This window comes from Nomascus leucogenys, chromosome 18 (genome assembly GCF_006542625.1).
Source record: "Nomascus leucogenys isolate Asia chromosome 18, Asia_NLE_v1, whole genome shotgun sequence".
Classification (NCBI taxonomy): Eukaryota; Metazoa; Chordata; class Mammalia; order Primates; family Hylobatidae; genus Nomascus; species Nomascus leucogenys.
The window spans coordinates 23,865,272-23,880,931 of NC_044398.1; the positions used below are offsets into that span (position 1 = coordinate 23,865,272).

The 15,660-nt window shown below is 50.9% G+C and overlaps 1 protein-coding gene across 22 annotated transcripts in view; it reads right to left on the reverse strand.

Annotated features, from left to right (window-relative positions):
• Positions 1–15,660, reverse strand: part of CAMK2G (calcium/calmodulin dependent protein kinase II gamma) — a 61,836-nt gene that overhangs the window by 19,928 nt on the left and 26,248 nt on the right. For 13 of the 22 annotated variants that reach the window (XM_030798408.1, XM_030798406.1, XM_030798418.1 and 10 more), the window contains exons 9-13: positions 15,278–15,372; positions 14,518–14,640; positions 9,754–9,837; positions 9,466–9,508; positions 4,769–4,812 (exon numbers count right to left, since the gene is read on the reverse strand). In XM_030798408.1, the coding sequence (XP_030654268.1) occupies positions 4,769–4,812; positions 9,466–9,508; positions 9,754–9,837; positions 14,518–14,640; positions 15,278–15,372 (389 nt within the window). Of the gene's footprint in view, positions 1–4,768; positions 4,813–6,839; positions 6,903–9,465; positions 9,509–9,753; positions 9,838–14,517; positions 14,641–15,277; positions 15,373–15,660 lie in introns of all 22 variants that reach the window. The other 9 variants (XM_030798403.1, XM_030798400.1, XM_030798401.1 and 6 more) reach the window with 1 other exon arrangement.

Genomic DNA, 15,660 nt, shown 5'->3' on the forward strand with positions numbered 1-15,660 from the left:
TTATTAAATAGATTTCCCATAATTATTTAGTCATTTATTGGCTTTTAAAAAACCTTTTTATTTTTAAATTTAAAAACATTTTTAAGAGTCGGGGGTCTCATTATGTTGCCCAGCTGGCCTCGAATTCCTGGGCTCAAGCAATTCTCTCCTGCAACAGCCTCCTGAGTAGCTGGGACTACAGGTACGCACCACTGTGTCTGGTTCCTTACTGGCTTTTCAAATTGTCTCCAATCTTTTTTTTTCTTCTCTCTTATTTTTTTTTTTGTTTGTTTGTTTTAAACAGAGCCTCACTCTGTCACCCAGGCTGGAGTGCAGTGGTGATTGATCCTGGCTCACTGTAACCTCAGCCTCCTGGGCTCAGGCAATCCTCCCACCTCAGCCTCCCAAGTAGCTGGGACTACAGGCACGTTCCACCATGCTCGGCTAATTTTTTTTTTTTTTTTTTTTTTAGAGATGGGGTCTCACTACATTTCCCAGGCTGGTCTCAAGCTCTTGGGTTCAAGCAGTCCTCCCAACTTGGCCTCACAAAGTGCTGAGATTACAGGCATAAGCCACTATGCCCAGTCTCCAATCTTTCCACAGCTATAAATAATGTCATGTTCAACATTTTTCTGCTTTTAGCTTTTTCCTATTTTGAATTATTTCTTTAGGAAAAACTCTCAGAAGTAGAATTAACAGGGTAAAAGAGGTAGAAGCATTTTTATGGTTTTGACACACAGGCTGTTTTAGAAAAGACCATTCTGGTTTTCACTATCATCACTAACTAAAGAGTCCAAAAATGGCACCTTGTTTCAATTTGCATTTCTCTGATACTAGTGAGGCTAGAAATTTTTCCACATTTGCTATCCAGTTCTACTTCCTCGTTTTCAGGTTGTCAGTTTATTTTCTTTGATCATCTATCTTCCTTTTTTTTTTTTTTTGAGACGGAGTCTTGCTCTGTCCCCCAGGCTGGAGTGCAGGGGCGCAATCCCGGCTCACAGCAACCTCTGCCCCGCCAGGTTCAAGTGATTCTCCTGCCTCAGCCTCCCGAGTAGCTGGGACTACAGGCATGTACCATCACACCTGGCTACTTTTTGTATTTTTAGCAGAGATGGGGTTTCACCACGTTGGCCAGGCTGGTCTTGAACTCCTGGCCTCAACTGGTCGGCCCGCCTCAGCCTCCCAAAGTGCTGGGATTACAGATGTGAGCCACCGCACCTAGCCTATCTACTGGGTTTTTTGTTTTTGAGACGGAGTCACACTCTGTCGCCCAGGATGGAGTGCAGTGGCACAATCTCAGCTCACTGCAAGCTCCACCTCCTGGGTTCACGCCATTCTCCTGCCTCAGCCTCCCAAGTAGCTGGGACTACAGGTGCCCGCCACCACGCCCGGCTAATTTTTTGTATTTTTAGTAGAGATGGGGTTTCACCGTGTTAGCCAGGATGGTCTCGATCTCCTGACCTCGTGATCCGCCCGCCTAGGCCTCCCAAAGTGCTGGGATTACAGGCATGAGCCATCACGCCCAGCCTCTACTGGGTTTTAAGAGGGATTATTTGTTACAGAAACTCTTTCAATAAAAATATTAACCCCTCCCATCACAACTGCTGTGAATATGCGGTTGGCCTTTTAATTTTGGGTGATCATTGGCCTCTGGTTCCCACCATGATATTGAAGCTCTTTTCTCAAAAGAATGTGGCATAAAACTCATTTACTGAGCACATGTCAGGGTCAGACACACAACACATTGCAGGGCTAGGTTCCCCACGCATGTCCCCATTTAGAGCCTTTACCTAATGATGTGTCTGCCCAGCCCTCATCCTCAGGGTTCCTGGGAGAGCTGCTGCTGCTGTACACGTCTGTTTTTCCCCTACCTCTCTGTCCTTCCTCTGTTTCCTTTGCCAACTCTTGTTCCAGCCCTTTCTTAACACATAACCCCGAAATTTTGCCTTTACCAGACTCTTAAACCTTCATGTGCTTTGGATTCATGAAAGTGTTTTTAAAATTCACAGATTCTGCCTCCCAGCCAAGGCCTCCAGAATATGAATTCCAAGCTGGGCCCTGGATGTGCATGGTTTGAGCTGGCTCCTTGGGCTAATCTTACATGGCTGCACATGACCTTCATCTTTGAGACCAGTATTATCTAGAAAGTTTGGCTAGAAACCTGTTCCGTAGTGGTGCCTTTTCCATCCTCTCCCCTCCACCTCAGCAGTCACTGCTTTATCTCAGGTCTCATTTTATGCAATTGCTCTTCCCTTCAGCCATAAAGAAGGTACTGAAGTTCCCAGAATCATCATGCTGTTTCAACCTCATGTATCTTCACATGCGCTCTTCCCTCTGCCTGGAATATCCCTCCCCTCCTGTCTCCTCCTTAACCCAGCAAAATCCAGCTACTCTCTCAAGCTCAATTCCTGGGCTGTCTCCTTCCGGAAGATTCCTGTCCTTGTTTGGATGTTTATCTGTCTGTTCCCGCAGCACCTGCCAGGTGCACCCTCCCTGAGACCTTAGCAGACTCCATAGAACCAGTAGCTGCCTTGTGTCTCTCCCACTGTAAACACCTTAAAAGGTAGATTAAGTTTTGCCTTCCCAACTCCTGGGGGCACAGCAGGTTATCTTTTTTTTTTTTTTTTTTTTTTTTTTTGAGGCAGGGTTTCACTCTGTCACCCAGGCTGGAGACTGTAGTGACTTGATCTTGGCTCACCGCAGGCTCGAACTCCCTGGGCTTAGGCAGTTCTCTCACCTCAGCCTCCCAAGTAGCTGTGACTACAGATGCACACCACTATGCCCAGTTAATTTTTTTTTTTTTTTCACAGACAAGGTTTTGCCCAGGCTGGTCTTGAACTCCTGGACTCAAGCAATCCTCTTGCCTCAGCATCCCAAAATGCTGGGATTACAGGAGTGAAGCCACCGCACCCGGCTTGCCAAATCATTTCTATCAGCACTCTCACCAGAGCTTCCCTGCTCAGTGGCCTATGGTATTTCCCATGGTCTGACACAGAAACTTCCAATTCTGCCCGATAAGACTGATCCAACCATATTTTTGACATCCCTCTACCACACACCCTGTGTTCTCACTGGGCAGAGAACATCAATATGTATAAGAGAACCCATACAAATATAATTAGTTTTTTTTAAGTTACAGAAATGGCACATTGTTTTCTTTTCTCTTTTTTCTTTTATTTTCAGATGGAGTCTTGCTCTGTCACCCAGGCTGGAGTGCAATGGCGCAATCTTGGCTCACTGCAACCTCCGCCTCCCGGGTTCAATCCATTCTCCTGCCTCAGCCTCCCGAGTAGCTGGGATTACAGGCACCGGCCATTATGACTGGCTAATTTTTGTATTTTTGTAGAGATGGAGTTTCACCAGGTTGGCCAGGCTGGTCTTGAATTCCTGACCTCAGGTGATCCACCCGCCTTAGCCTCCCAAAGCGCTGGGATTACAGGAGTGAGCCACCAAGCCTGACCCATATTTTCAATTTAAAGAAAACATATAGCAGAAAAGTAAAACTGCAAAGTGAGTCTCACCTATGTCCCTCCAGCTTTCTCCAGTACGCTGTCTCCAATGAGCTTCCTGGACTAAACCATCTCACGTGGGTCCACTAGCAGTGCTCAGCTGACTCCAGGTGCGGCACCCTTCCTATGGCGACTGAAAGCCACACCCCCTCTTACACCTCTGTTGTGTACCCCTCAGAACAGAATGCTGCGTGGACATCTGACTGACAGGTACTTATTAAACACTCTCTCTAACTAAACCTGCCCCTTTTCCTCACCTGGCTCCATCCATCTAGCTCAGGGGCAGAGCTTGGGGACTGCACAATGCCCCCAGCTCCATGTCAGAGGGTGTGCGCGGAGCCCAAGCTCTCCTGCAAGGGGCGGAAGGACACAGAAGCAGGCATGCAGAGAATGAGGGAAAGAGGAGGGAGTGGGGAGGGAACGGGGCATGTGTGTGTATCTCAGCTGTTGACGCAAGATCTTGGGAAAAGGCCCAGTGAAAATCTAGTCTAGAGTGTAAGCTGGGAGGCTTCAAGATAGCATGAGCTCCTACCCAATGCCCTAGCCCCAGGATCCTTTCTGCCCCCAAAGCATCTACAGAATGTCTTGGGCCCTGTGGGTAGCCCCAGTCACCTCTCCTCTACCTTGGCCAAGCAGCCATTCCCAGCAGGGCTCCTTCCTGATGGGTCCCAGGTCCCTCCTCTTGCCCCAGTCCCATGGGAAAAGCTCCCTCACCCAGTGGGAACAAGCCGTGATCCACCATGGCCTTTGCCTCTTTCTGAGGAGCCTATGCGTCAAGAAAGCTCGAGGTTGTTGCACTCAGTGGGATCTGAAAGTGTTGTAGACAGAAGGAAAAAGACCAAAAGGAGAGTGGTTTCAGGTTCCAAGCCCTATACCCTGCCTGAATCACTCAGGCAAACTTGGCTTTCATTTGATTAAAAGGATTTGTGCTCTAAAAAGGAAAAAAAGAAAGATAACCAAATGACCTAAAAAACCCAGAGTCAAGCCCTGGAGATGAAGCATCCGTGTTGAAGTCAGATTCCAGATTCAGCTCTGGTATAAACTATGATTTGGATCACTTCCCCTGAGTCATTCCCTTCCAGCTAGGGCCAGGAAAAATACCTCCCTACTTCCCTCTCAGGCCAGCAGAACCTTCTGTTCTGAGCACAAAGGCATCTGGTTTAAAGCAGACTAGCAAGGATAGGAAGATTCCCTGGGAAAGGGGGAACCAGGTGCCAAGAATTCTCATAGTGACTGTGGGGAGAAAGAGGCCAGTCTGTTCAGAGGCTGGAGACACTTACCTTGACACCGCCATCCGACTTCTTGTTCAATAGACTTTTGGCAGCTGTGAAAACAAAGAGGAAAATAAAGTCTCCTGCATTGTACCCTCTCCCCAACCTGAAGTCCGGCAGCCAGATCCACAAGACAGTGCTGTGTCTGACAAGGGGCCAAGGGTCTCCCGAAACCCCCAAAAGAGGCACTTCCTATAGCCTCTCAGTAAGAAGGGGATCTCGAGTGGCGTCAGAGCCCTCAGGGTGGCACCTCAGGATCTCCTCTGCGTGGAAGAGGGCATGGATGCACGACACTTAGAGGAGAAACCATGCTCAGTACTGGAGCTGCCTGGGGCACTGGGGACTCTGCCTTTGACAGCTTCCACCCAGGCCTGGAAGCAGAGTGCCAGGGTAAAAGAGTGAGGGCTCCATCCCTAGGTGCCATGGAAGTTCTCTGGATGGCCAAACTGCAAGGATGCAAGACATCTTCTGAGTGTTCTCAAGAAGCAGAGTGTCACAGTTCACACAGGAGACCAGAGGACAGACAGACACAGACACAGAAACCAGGACCACCTACAGGAGGGTTTTGCCAGGGGGTTGAAGCCTTCACTGGGCAGGTCCTCACCACGTTCACTGGGTCCTAGCTGCCACCCTTTCCCCAGTGTCCACTCTCTGGACCTGTGAGCAGGAAGGACTCGGCAGAATAATGAGCTGTCAAACAGATTCTAGCCAGGCATGGGGTGACGTTCCAGGGTGAGGAGCTCTGTGCCAGAAGGCTGGTGACACCAGCTGGCCACAAAAGGCCACAGGAAGGCAGCAGACAGTGGGGAGGAGAGTCTGGGAGGCACAGGGAGATGGAATCAGCCCAACTGTCTGATAGACCTGGACTGCCTGCCCTGGGTTTGTATCTTGGTTCCACCACTTGCCAGCTGTGTGACCTTTGGTGAGTTACTTAACCTCTCTGAGCCTCAATTTCTTTATCTATAAAATGGGATAAAGTAGGGCCGACATCACAAAACAGTGGTGGGAATCTGGTGGGATTATGCATGAAAAGCACTTAGCAGAGTGCCTGGCATATAGCAAGTACCCAGTAAGTGTCCACCATCGTTGTCACTATTGCTGCCACCCTCCTGCCCTTTGGGTAGCCATTCCTCCCCAGGCTGTGTTCCATCTCTCTCCAGTGAGAACAGGAGTCCTTCCATTACAAGAATTCTGACTCCAGAAAAAGATCTTTGATCTTATCTTGTCGTGCTGGGTTTGAATGTTGTTTTTTAAATGTGTTGACTCCTGTGCCTGACCTCCTACTAAGTGCTTTCCATTCACCAGCCAGCTCTCAACGCTGGTTGCCCATTAGGATCACCTGGGAGCTTAAAAAAAGCGTATTACCTATCCTATCCCCGAGGGTCTGATTTTATTGTCTGGGGGTGGGGTCCTGGCATTAGGACTTCTTATGAGCTCCCAGGTAACGGCTGTACTGCACAGGTAGGGCTGAGAGCCTTCGACAGGGTGATCTTAAGCACCACCACGTTATTTATCATCCCCATTGGAGAGGTGAGGACATTAAGGCTGGGACAGCTGGTGTGACTCGCTCAGGGTGTGGCAGGGCTAGGATCTGAACCCGGAAACAGCTGGCTCTGAGGCTTCTGCACTCTGGAGCCTTTCAGACCTGGAGGCCTGCAAGCACCAAACTTCACAATTTTGAGGAGTGCGGCTCCTCTGTGGGGTCTTAAACAGTGCTGCAGAAATCTAGTCCTAGCACCGGGCAGCTCAGGGCAATGCCCAGCACTGTCTCTGAGGGCCCACTGTTGGCTACAGCCCTCCCAGGGCATTGGGCTCTTGGCAAGGCTCCCGCTGCCCGGCTCCATGCCCCCAGGCTACTGCCCCCTGAGAGTTGGCAAGCGCCCAGCATGCATGGCTGGTTAGGGGGCTCCGTAACAACGATGCGCTCGCAGATGCCAAGTTAGGTAGTCCGTCTGGCATGCCCATCTCAGCCCGCAAGCATGGGACTCGCCTCCCTGGTGAGTGGGCCCGGCATGCTGGCCCTCCTGGTGGGGTGGCAGGGGGCCGAGGCAGGCGGTCGGGGAGGACTCATGCCACGTACCTTGCCCGGCCAGGCCGGCGGCGCTCGCGGCAGGCGAGGCGGGGGCGGAGCTCTGCCTGCCAACTGAGGGGATACAGTCTCTCAGTGCACAGAGCCCCGCAAAGCCACGGGGCCGTCAGCAGCGAGCATGCCCCAGCGCGAGGCGCAGCCCAGGCGGCGTGGCCAAGCCAGCCGAGCTGGGGGAGCGGAGCGCCAGGGGCAGGCCGAGGAGGTAGGCGCAGCCAGCCCTGCAGCAGTCTGGGGGCCTGGGAGGACCGGGCTGGGCCAGGGCATTGGGAACACTGCGTCCCCACCAGATGGAGAGGGCTGCAGTGCCTGTCTCATGACCCCCTCCGGGGGAGGGTCCACAGCGAAATGCCTGAGCCGGTGAGAGGTGCCCCTTCTGAGGTAGCCCGGCCCTAGCTTAAGGCTGTGATGAAACGCCCTCCCTTCAAGTCCTTCCCTCCCTAGAAGCTAAATGAGCCCACGATGAGAGAGCTGGGGGTGCAGAGCAGCCCTCTCCCCTCTCTACATCCCACACACTAGAGGGACAGGCGTGGGGGGCCCAGGGAGGGTCTGTGGCCCTTGCGCAGCTAAGTTTACTGGTGGGCCCCAGCGCCATGGCCCCCAGCCCCTCAGAAACACAGGTCCCTGTCTTAAGGGAGGTAGCCGGGAGAGGCAGCGTTCTCAGTCTGTGTGTCACAGTGTGCTGAGGTGAAAGGTGACCAAGAAATAAGCCCCGAGAAAGAAAACAAACGCTGCTGAAGCAATACACTCTGGAGGCCCCGATTCGCTGTTAGCCAAACTGCTAGAGTCCAGGATAAGCCACATCTCCTACTGGGGGTCAACTCAAAAAACAGCCCTAGAGAAACACACGGGTGCCCTTCCCTCTCGATTGCATCCATAGACACCTCTTTCTGCAGAAGCTTCGGACAAACTCTGTCCTCACCTGTCCCAGAGTCAGGGCAGAAGAGGCCATCCTGGAATGCTTGCAGCATTGTTTGTCTCCTCTGACCCAAGGCAAAGTGAGATCAAAGGCCAGTCTAGGTCTGGCCAATAAGAACAGGAGGCTCTACAGGGATGAATAAAATGCTTTGCCCTAACACCCGATTTCCTGAAACCAGGACACCAGTTTCCTGAAATGGAGGGGGAGGCTGACGTGGAGGCCCGGGGCCACAAGACAGGGCCCTTGCTATTGACTGGCTGGACTAAAAGAGAAGCAGCAGCCTGTCTTCACATTTCTTCAACTCAGAGGGGAGAGAGGACAGAGCTTCGCTGTAGGGGCAGCACAGAAACACCCTTAAATGTCCTCTGGAAAGGCTCGTAGACCCAGAAAGTAGAAGCTGCGTCATTAAAGCACAAGAAGCAAGCGTGGGACTACAGTCGCAACTCCACCGGAGGCAGCCAGCCACGCTTCCCCGTTCCCATCTGCGAGAGGTGGATCTACACCACAGTATGCCCATCGTGGGTACCCACGACACAAGATCAAGCCCCAAACCAGGGTCAAAGGAGAAGGCCTGAGGCAGGGCACCACCAGCCCCGGGCTCACTATCCAGCCCTGGCCTTCCGGAGCTCCATGGCTCTCAGGCTACACCATGAAGCCCTAGGCTCCCTGCCTGCAGCATCCTCACAGCCAAGGCCCTGGGGTTACCTGGAGCCAGCGCAGGCGAGCCCGTCAGGATGGGTATTCAGAAGCGGCTCCCACTGAGTGGTGGCTTAGGCTCCCACACAACCCCCTTTCCATGGTGGTGCAGAGGGGAAGCAGGGGAGGGAGTCTTATTATGGGAAGGAGAAGGGGGGTCTTGAACCAAAACAGTGAGGCAAGGGGTTAGAGGGAGGGACAACGGGGGGAGATGGCAAGCTGGGTAGAGCACTCTCTGTCTTCAGTCTCGACATTAATCTTTTCCTCACAGAAAAACCACTGTGCTTCCCAATTGAAGGCAAACAATAATAGGGGCTGGGGTGAGGGTGGGGGCAAGAGGGGAGTGGAGTGTCTTGCATCTTAAAAAGAAATGTCAAGTGTGATTTACAAATTATTGGTCCCACCTCTCCCAATTCTTTATGCAAATTTAAGCAAGTTCCTTTCCCTCTCTCCTGTTGGTCTTTATTTCTTCACTTCTATAGCTAGTATCACAGGGAATATTTTAAGCACAAGTCGCCGCAAAAGGTTTAAACATCTGGAATAATTTCTATTAGTCATCTCCACTTGGACAAAATGAAGTAAGAGATCGTCCCAGCAGGCAAATGAATGGTGGCAATTTGGCAATTGAGAAGACTGGCTGTACCTCATCTCTGTTTTCTTCCCCCAGCACATTCTCCAAGATCCTAGAATGGCTAAAATCTGTAAAGTGCTGAGAGTCTTCAGAGAGTTAAATAAGAATCCAGAGAAACAAGGTACATAGCAAGCTGGGCAGGCTACTCCTTGGGAAGTTCTAGGAAACAGAATTCACAAATGTGAGTCCAGCCCCCTGAATCTCAGGAGCAGGACTCAGCAGCAGCAGCAGCCCCTCAAAACAGGATCCTCACTCGCCCTGGTCAAGGTGTGGCCCAGGATGCCGAGGAAACCCAGCGGTGCCCAGGATGGCAACAGCCCACTCCTGATGCACTCACCTCGGCATAAGCAAAGTACACAGCCGGGAAAACATACCTGAGAAGTTCCTGGAGACAAGCATGGTCGTGAGGATGGCACCCTGGGGAAAGAGGAAGGTCCTGTGAATTCACTGAGACCCTAGAAAAGGGCAGGCTGGTCTCAGGCAAAGGCAGGTCCTGGCTAGAGCCTGAAGACATCAGGCCTCTGGGCCCCCTCCCCTGCGACATGTACAACCTTCAGAGCCCAGCTCCAGCCAGGAGGGAGCTTCCTTCTGAAATGGGGCAGGAGCCACACTAGTGCAAGCCATGATGTCAAGGAGGCTGGCAGCCCAGAAACGACACTCACCTTCAGTTTTCTCCGGGCGTTGAACTTGCGCAAACACTCCACAGTCTCCTGACGATGCATCATGGATGCCACCGTGGATCGTTGCTAGAAACCAAACAGATAGGCTGTGAGCCCCAGCCCAGATCCTCTGTGCCTCCCACAGTCCTGGCACCGATACCATGCCCAGGACAGGGTCATGCACTCAGCCACCCCAGAGTTGCTCTGAAGATGAAATGAGGTCACAGATGTGAAAACACTTTTAGAATAAAAGCACTACCCCAAACTCAAGGTTACATAAGGACAACATGAACGTGAGAACGCCGTAATGGATGCTAGATGGGCTGCTGAGAGACCGTCCTATTCTTCCTTGGGAAACAGAGGCTACGGAACAGGAGAGTACCCTGGGGGCTGCGATCCTCATTCAGTTACTCCTTAGGCAGCTGTTTACTGAGCACCTACTGCATTCCAGGTGCTCGGCAGCGAGAGAACAGCAGGGTTCCTGCTCTCTACAGAGGACGTTCCTTCCTTCCAAGAGCCCCTCTCAATACACCCCCAGCAAGGTCCTGAATGAAGCCGTGATGTCAGAAGCTGAGGATCGTCACCTTGAAGCATCAATTCTTTTCATCATTCTGGATGTAATTTTTTTTTTTTTGCAACGGAGTCTCGCTTTGTCGGTCAGGCTGGAGTGCAGTGGTGCGATCTCGGCTCACCGTAGCCTCCGCCTCCCAGGTTCTCCTGTCTTGGCCTCCCGAGTAGCTGGGATTACAGGCACATCCCACCACACCCAGCTAATTTTTGTATTTTTAGTAGAGACGGGGTTGGCCATGTTGGCCAGGCTGGTGGTTTTGGACTCCTGATCTCAAGTGATCTGCTCACTTCGGCCTCCCAGAGTGCTGGGATTACAGGTGTGAGCCACTGTGCCCGGCCTTTTTTGGATGGAAATTTGTCTTCAGTGTATTTACTGCTAACTTCCTGGCCTCCTTAAACAGAGTCCACGGGACATAGTCTACACTTCCTCAATGACTCAGTTGTCAATACCAGCATCATTATGTAATTTCAGAATATAGTGATGTCCTCAGGGGCTCAGGACATACAGGACTGCAGAGGGTAGGGCCCGCAAAAATGACCCCAGAACAGAATATTTCCCCCATTCTTGGGTGCCTGTTTCAGGTTGCTTGCCCTCTCCCCTTGCTGTTGCTGTCTTCACCAGCCTGTCAGAAAAACAAATCCTGGCACCTGCAGCCAGGTGCCCACAACACTAAGGGGCCTCCCTGCATCCTTTCCCTCACCCTTGGCCCACTCTTTCCAGGTCCGGAGGCAACTCTCCCCACCTTCTCTACCTTCCCCAAGTCTCTCATTTCACCTCCTCCTCGGTGTAAATTTCTCCAAAAGCAAAATGAGAGGTCATCAGCAAGAACCCCTTTCAGCTCAGACTTCCACTCACAAGCCGATCTTCACCTGCCTCCACCCTAATAGGAGTCTCAGGGGGATCACGCCTCATGCCCTGGGTGGACCCCTTGCCCTTGGCTCAGGATCCCCCTCTCTTTTTCTGCTGTCCAAACCTTTACTTCCTCAATTAGCCAGGATCTTCAACTCTTTTCTCTGGACTAGATTCTTCTCTATAGATTACAGTTAAGCCTCTCCTTAAACAAAAAAAAAAATTTTTTTTTTGAAACAGCATCTCACTCTGTTGCCCAGGCTGGAGTGCAGTAGCACAATCACGGCTTACTGCAGCCTCCACCTCTCTAGGCTCAGGTGATCCTCTCATCTCAGCCTCCCAAGTAGCTAAGGCACACGCTACCACAACCAGCTAATTTTTAAAGTTCTTTTTGTAGAGATGGGGTTTTGCCATGTTGCCCAGGCTGGTCTCAAACTTCCGGGCTCAAGTGATCCACCCACCTTCGTCTCCCAAAGTGCTGGGACTACAGGTGTGAGCCACTGCTCCTGACCAATATAATCTCTAAAAAGAAATTTTTTTTTTTAGAGGCAGAGTCTCCCTCTGTCACCCAGGCTGGAATGGAATGTCATTATCTCGGCTCACTGCAACCTCCACCTCCTGGGTTCTAGTGATTCTCATGCCTCAGCCTCCCAAGTAGATGGGATTATAGGTGTGTACCAACATACCCAGCTAATTTTTTGTATTTTTAGTAGAGATGGAGTTTCACTATGTTGGCCAGGCTGGTCTCGAACTCCTGGCCTCAAGTGATCACCCGCTTTGGCCTCCCAAAGTGCTGGGATTACAGGTGTGAGCCTTACATTAAAAGCTCCCCTGGCCCATCCTAATCTAAGTAGCACCATTTATTTCCCACCTCAATGCCTAGCTCCCCATGCCCCTCCTCACCCTCACTCCCTCTTCATCTCACTGAAAACAGGGTTCCATCTTTCTCTCCACTGTCTCAGTGAAATGATGAAACAATGGCATCTAATGGTCAGAGCCAGGGGATTCTTCCCCAACTTAATCAGGGACTCTTCTGCATCTGATTCCTGACACTGAGACCCCCTGTTTCTTAGCTTCTGGGTCTTCTGGAAGGTCTCACTCTCAGTGCCCTTTCTGGGCCCCTTAACTCTCCCTGTCATTAAATGCTGGTGTGTAGTGGCCGTCTCTTCTCTACTACAGCCAATGCAAGCTCACCGTAAGAACTCAACCAGCATAGGAACAGGCACATCTATAGCATAGGAAGAGGCTATTTCTACAGCCTCACTATCAACTACACAGAAATGACTACAACCTGGATTTCCAATTTTTAGCTTCTTTTCTAATCTCTAGGACCATATTTCTAACCACCCACTGAATGTGTCTGGCTGGAGGTTGCCAGACACCATACTCAGTAGGCACAAAATGAAAACCATCGTCTTGGCCGGGCGCGGTGGCTCATGCCTGTAATCCCAGCACTTTGGGAAGCCAAGGCGGGTGGATCACGAGATCAGGAGATCGAGACCATCCTGACTAACATGGTGAAACCCCATCTCTATTAAAAATACAAAAAATTAGCCGGGCATGGTGGCGGGCACCTGTAGTCCCAGCTACTCGGGAGGCTGAGGCAGGAGAATGGTGTGAACCCGGAAGGCGGAGCTTGCAGTGAGCCGAGACCGTGCCACTGCACTCCGGCCTGGGCGACAGAGCGAGACTCCATCTCAAAAAAAAAAAAAAAAAAAAAAAGAGAAAACCATCATCTTGTCTCACAAGCAAGCTCCTCCTCTGGTTTTCTCCTGGGTCAGTGAGGGTACAACTCTCCACTCAGGGACCAACTTGAAACCTGGCCTCTCTCTTCTTTGATCCCCCAAATCCAACTGGAGATAATTAAATCCTCTAGGTTCTCTCAAATATCTCTTGAATTTCAACACATTGCACATTCCCCCATCCTTACCCTCTGCTGAGACTTCACCTGGTCTTGCTTAGACTATTACGACTATTAAAAAAGCTTCCTGAGCTCTCTGTCTCCAGCCCTTTTCTTTTAAAAATTTTCAATTCCCTTCTTTTTTTTTTTTTTAAAGAGGTGGGGTCTGACCATCTTTCCCAGGCTGGAGTACAATGACTATTCACAGGTGCAATCATAGCTCACTGCAGCCTCAAACTCCTGGGCTTATGATCCTCCTGCCTCAGCATCCCCAGCAGCTGAGACTACAGGCACATGCCACCATGCCTGGCAATTCATTTTCTACACAACTTCCAAAGTGTTCTTAAATGCAAATTTCATTCCTTCTCTAAAACCCTTAAATGATTCCCTATGTTTTCAGAATAAAATCCAAACTCCTTAGGCAGAAACTTGTATGTCAGGGAATCTTTTGCCTCATTCTCTTGCATTCTGATATTTGCAGCCTCATCAACAACCAAACAACTCAACATTCCTTCAGCTCACCACAGTTTCCCATAACCTCTCACTGTGCTAAACTCCGTCTGCAGGTTAATGTTCTGAGGACTTCATTATTTGCCAAGAACAAGGACAGGGGTGTCACCTCCTCCATGCAGCCTTCACTAACCCCACCACCCACCAGGAACAGTAGAAGCTCCTATACTCTCATTAGATTCTTATACCTACTTGTCACATTGTAACATGACTGCCTGTTTGAGTGCCTATCTCCCTAGATGATCTTTGGGGGCAGGGACCATGCCTCATTCATCTTTGTATCTCCAGCACCCAGACAGTGACCAGCACCAAAGAGGTATTCAATAAACACAGAATGGACAGATAAATAATGCCTCGTGGTTGTCAAGATGCCTAACTCTACCAAATCCTCTTCTTTGTCTGAAAGTAGGTATTTCAGCTTGAAAGAATTGTGTTTGAAAACAGAGTACGTCGACCCACACTGAGAGCCTAGAGGACTCTCCTAGGACTTTAGCGCAGAAGCTTTATGCCTCAGCTTTTATGCTTTTAATGATCAGAGACCCCTTCTGTTGATTTGTTGGATCTTGGTCACTGCTCCAGTGGAGTTGAGATCTGAGTATGAACCCCAGCTTGGGAATTCACTTTGGGTTTTGCCAGCTGCTTTCTATCACTGGCTACCTGGAGTCCGCAAGGGTCAACCTGAGCCCTCATCCAAGAACAGAACCAATCCCAGCCTGACAGCCATGAGTGGGGGAGAGAGGAGTAGCGGCCCACCGGCCCTATCAGCCTCCCGAGTCTCCCTGGTGACATTTATTGACTCTGGCCCTCAACAGTCCTCTGCCCGCCTGCTCAGTTATTGCTTGGGGCCCAGAATGAATCTCTGCTGGTAAGAAGGAGGGGGTGGTGCCGCAGAAGGCTGACACCCCTGGGCTCCTTGGCCACTAGCAAAGACACTTACACAGACCCACGGGTGCTTGAGAGCCTGGTCAGCTGTGATGCGCTTTGCTGGGTTTATGGTCAGCATCTGGTTGATCAAGTTCTTGGCTTCAGGAGTTACCGTATCCCATTCTGGTGATGGGAACTAAGGAGCAGGAATAGGGAGAAGAAGAATATGATTGGTGAGCTTCACACCCTGAAACACTGGCTCTGTCTTCAACTCAACTACTGTAATTGGGATACTCTGTGGTATCTAAAGCTGTGACTGGCAGAGTTGGAGAAGCCCTGGGGCTATCCCAGAACCTGTGTCAACTTAAAGACTGGGAAAGACAGAACAGTCATGTTTAGAATGCCAGAACATCAGATCAGAGCAGGAAGGGGACTCCAACATTCTCTGGTTTAAGCCCAGCTCTCTACTTAGGAGGGAACAGAGGCTCAGCAATGTGTCCAAGGTACCACTGCAGTGGAGGGAGTCTCTAGGCCTTTTGTCCCTGTGTTACGCAGCACACCAATGAGGCCGCTCCATTCTTTGCAAGTAAAGATCAAAGGACTTCAGTGGGCTCCTCAATTTTAGTTATGAAGAAGGCTGTGCAAAAGAAAGTTGCTCCCTGGGACACAGAGTGGCAAGAATTGGGCCCTGGATGCCCATCCCTGGGTCCTCAAAGTCCCCTGACACCCCCTGTATCATGTGACACACTAAACAAGCCTGTTCCCTTGGACAGAGCCCGAAGAGCAGGACATCTGCCCTTCCTGGCCTGGCTGCCCGGCTCTCTGGTCCTTACATCATAGGCTCCAGCCTTGATCTGCTGATACAGCTTGTGCTGATCCTCATCCCAGAAGGGAGGATAGCCCACGAGGAGGATATACAGGATGACCCCTACGAGACAGAACACACAGGTCATGGGGGTCAGTCGCCTACTTCCCTGAGGAACCAAGAAAAACCATGCAGGGCTCAGAGCCACCTAGAAAGGCAGGGGCCATACCAGAGTCAGAAGTGGATGCCAGCCGATAATGCTATGCTACTAGCCCCTCCTGCTATGCCTCACACTTCACGTCACCAAGTCACACCAGGGATTTCTTTAGGCACAACCCATCCTCTAAGGCGTGGGAAAATCCCTCTCCAAGAAGGATACAGTGTCATCCCAGAAGTACTCAGGGAGGAGGG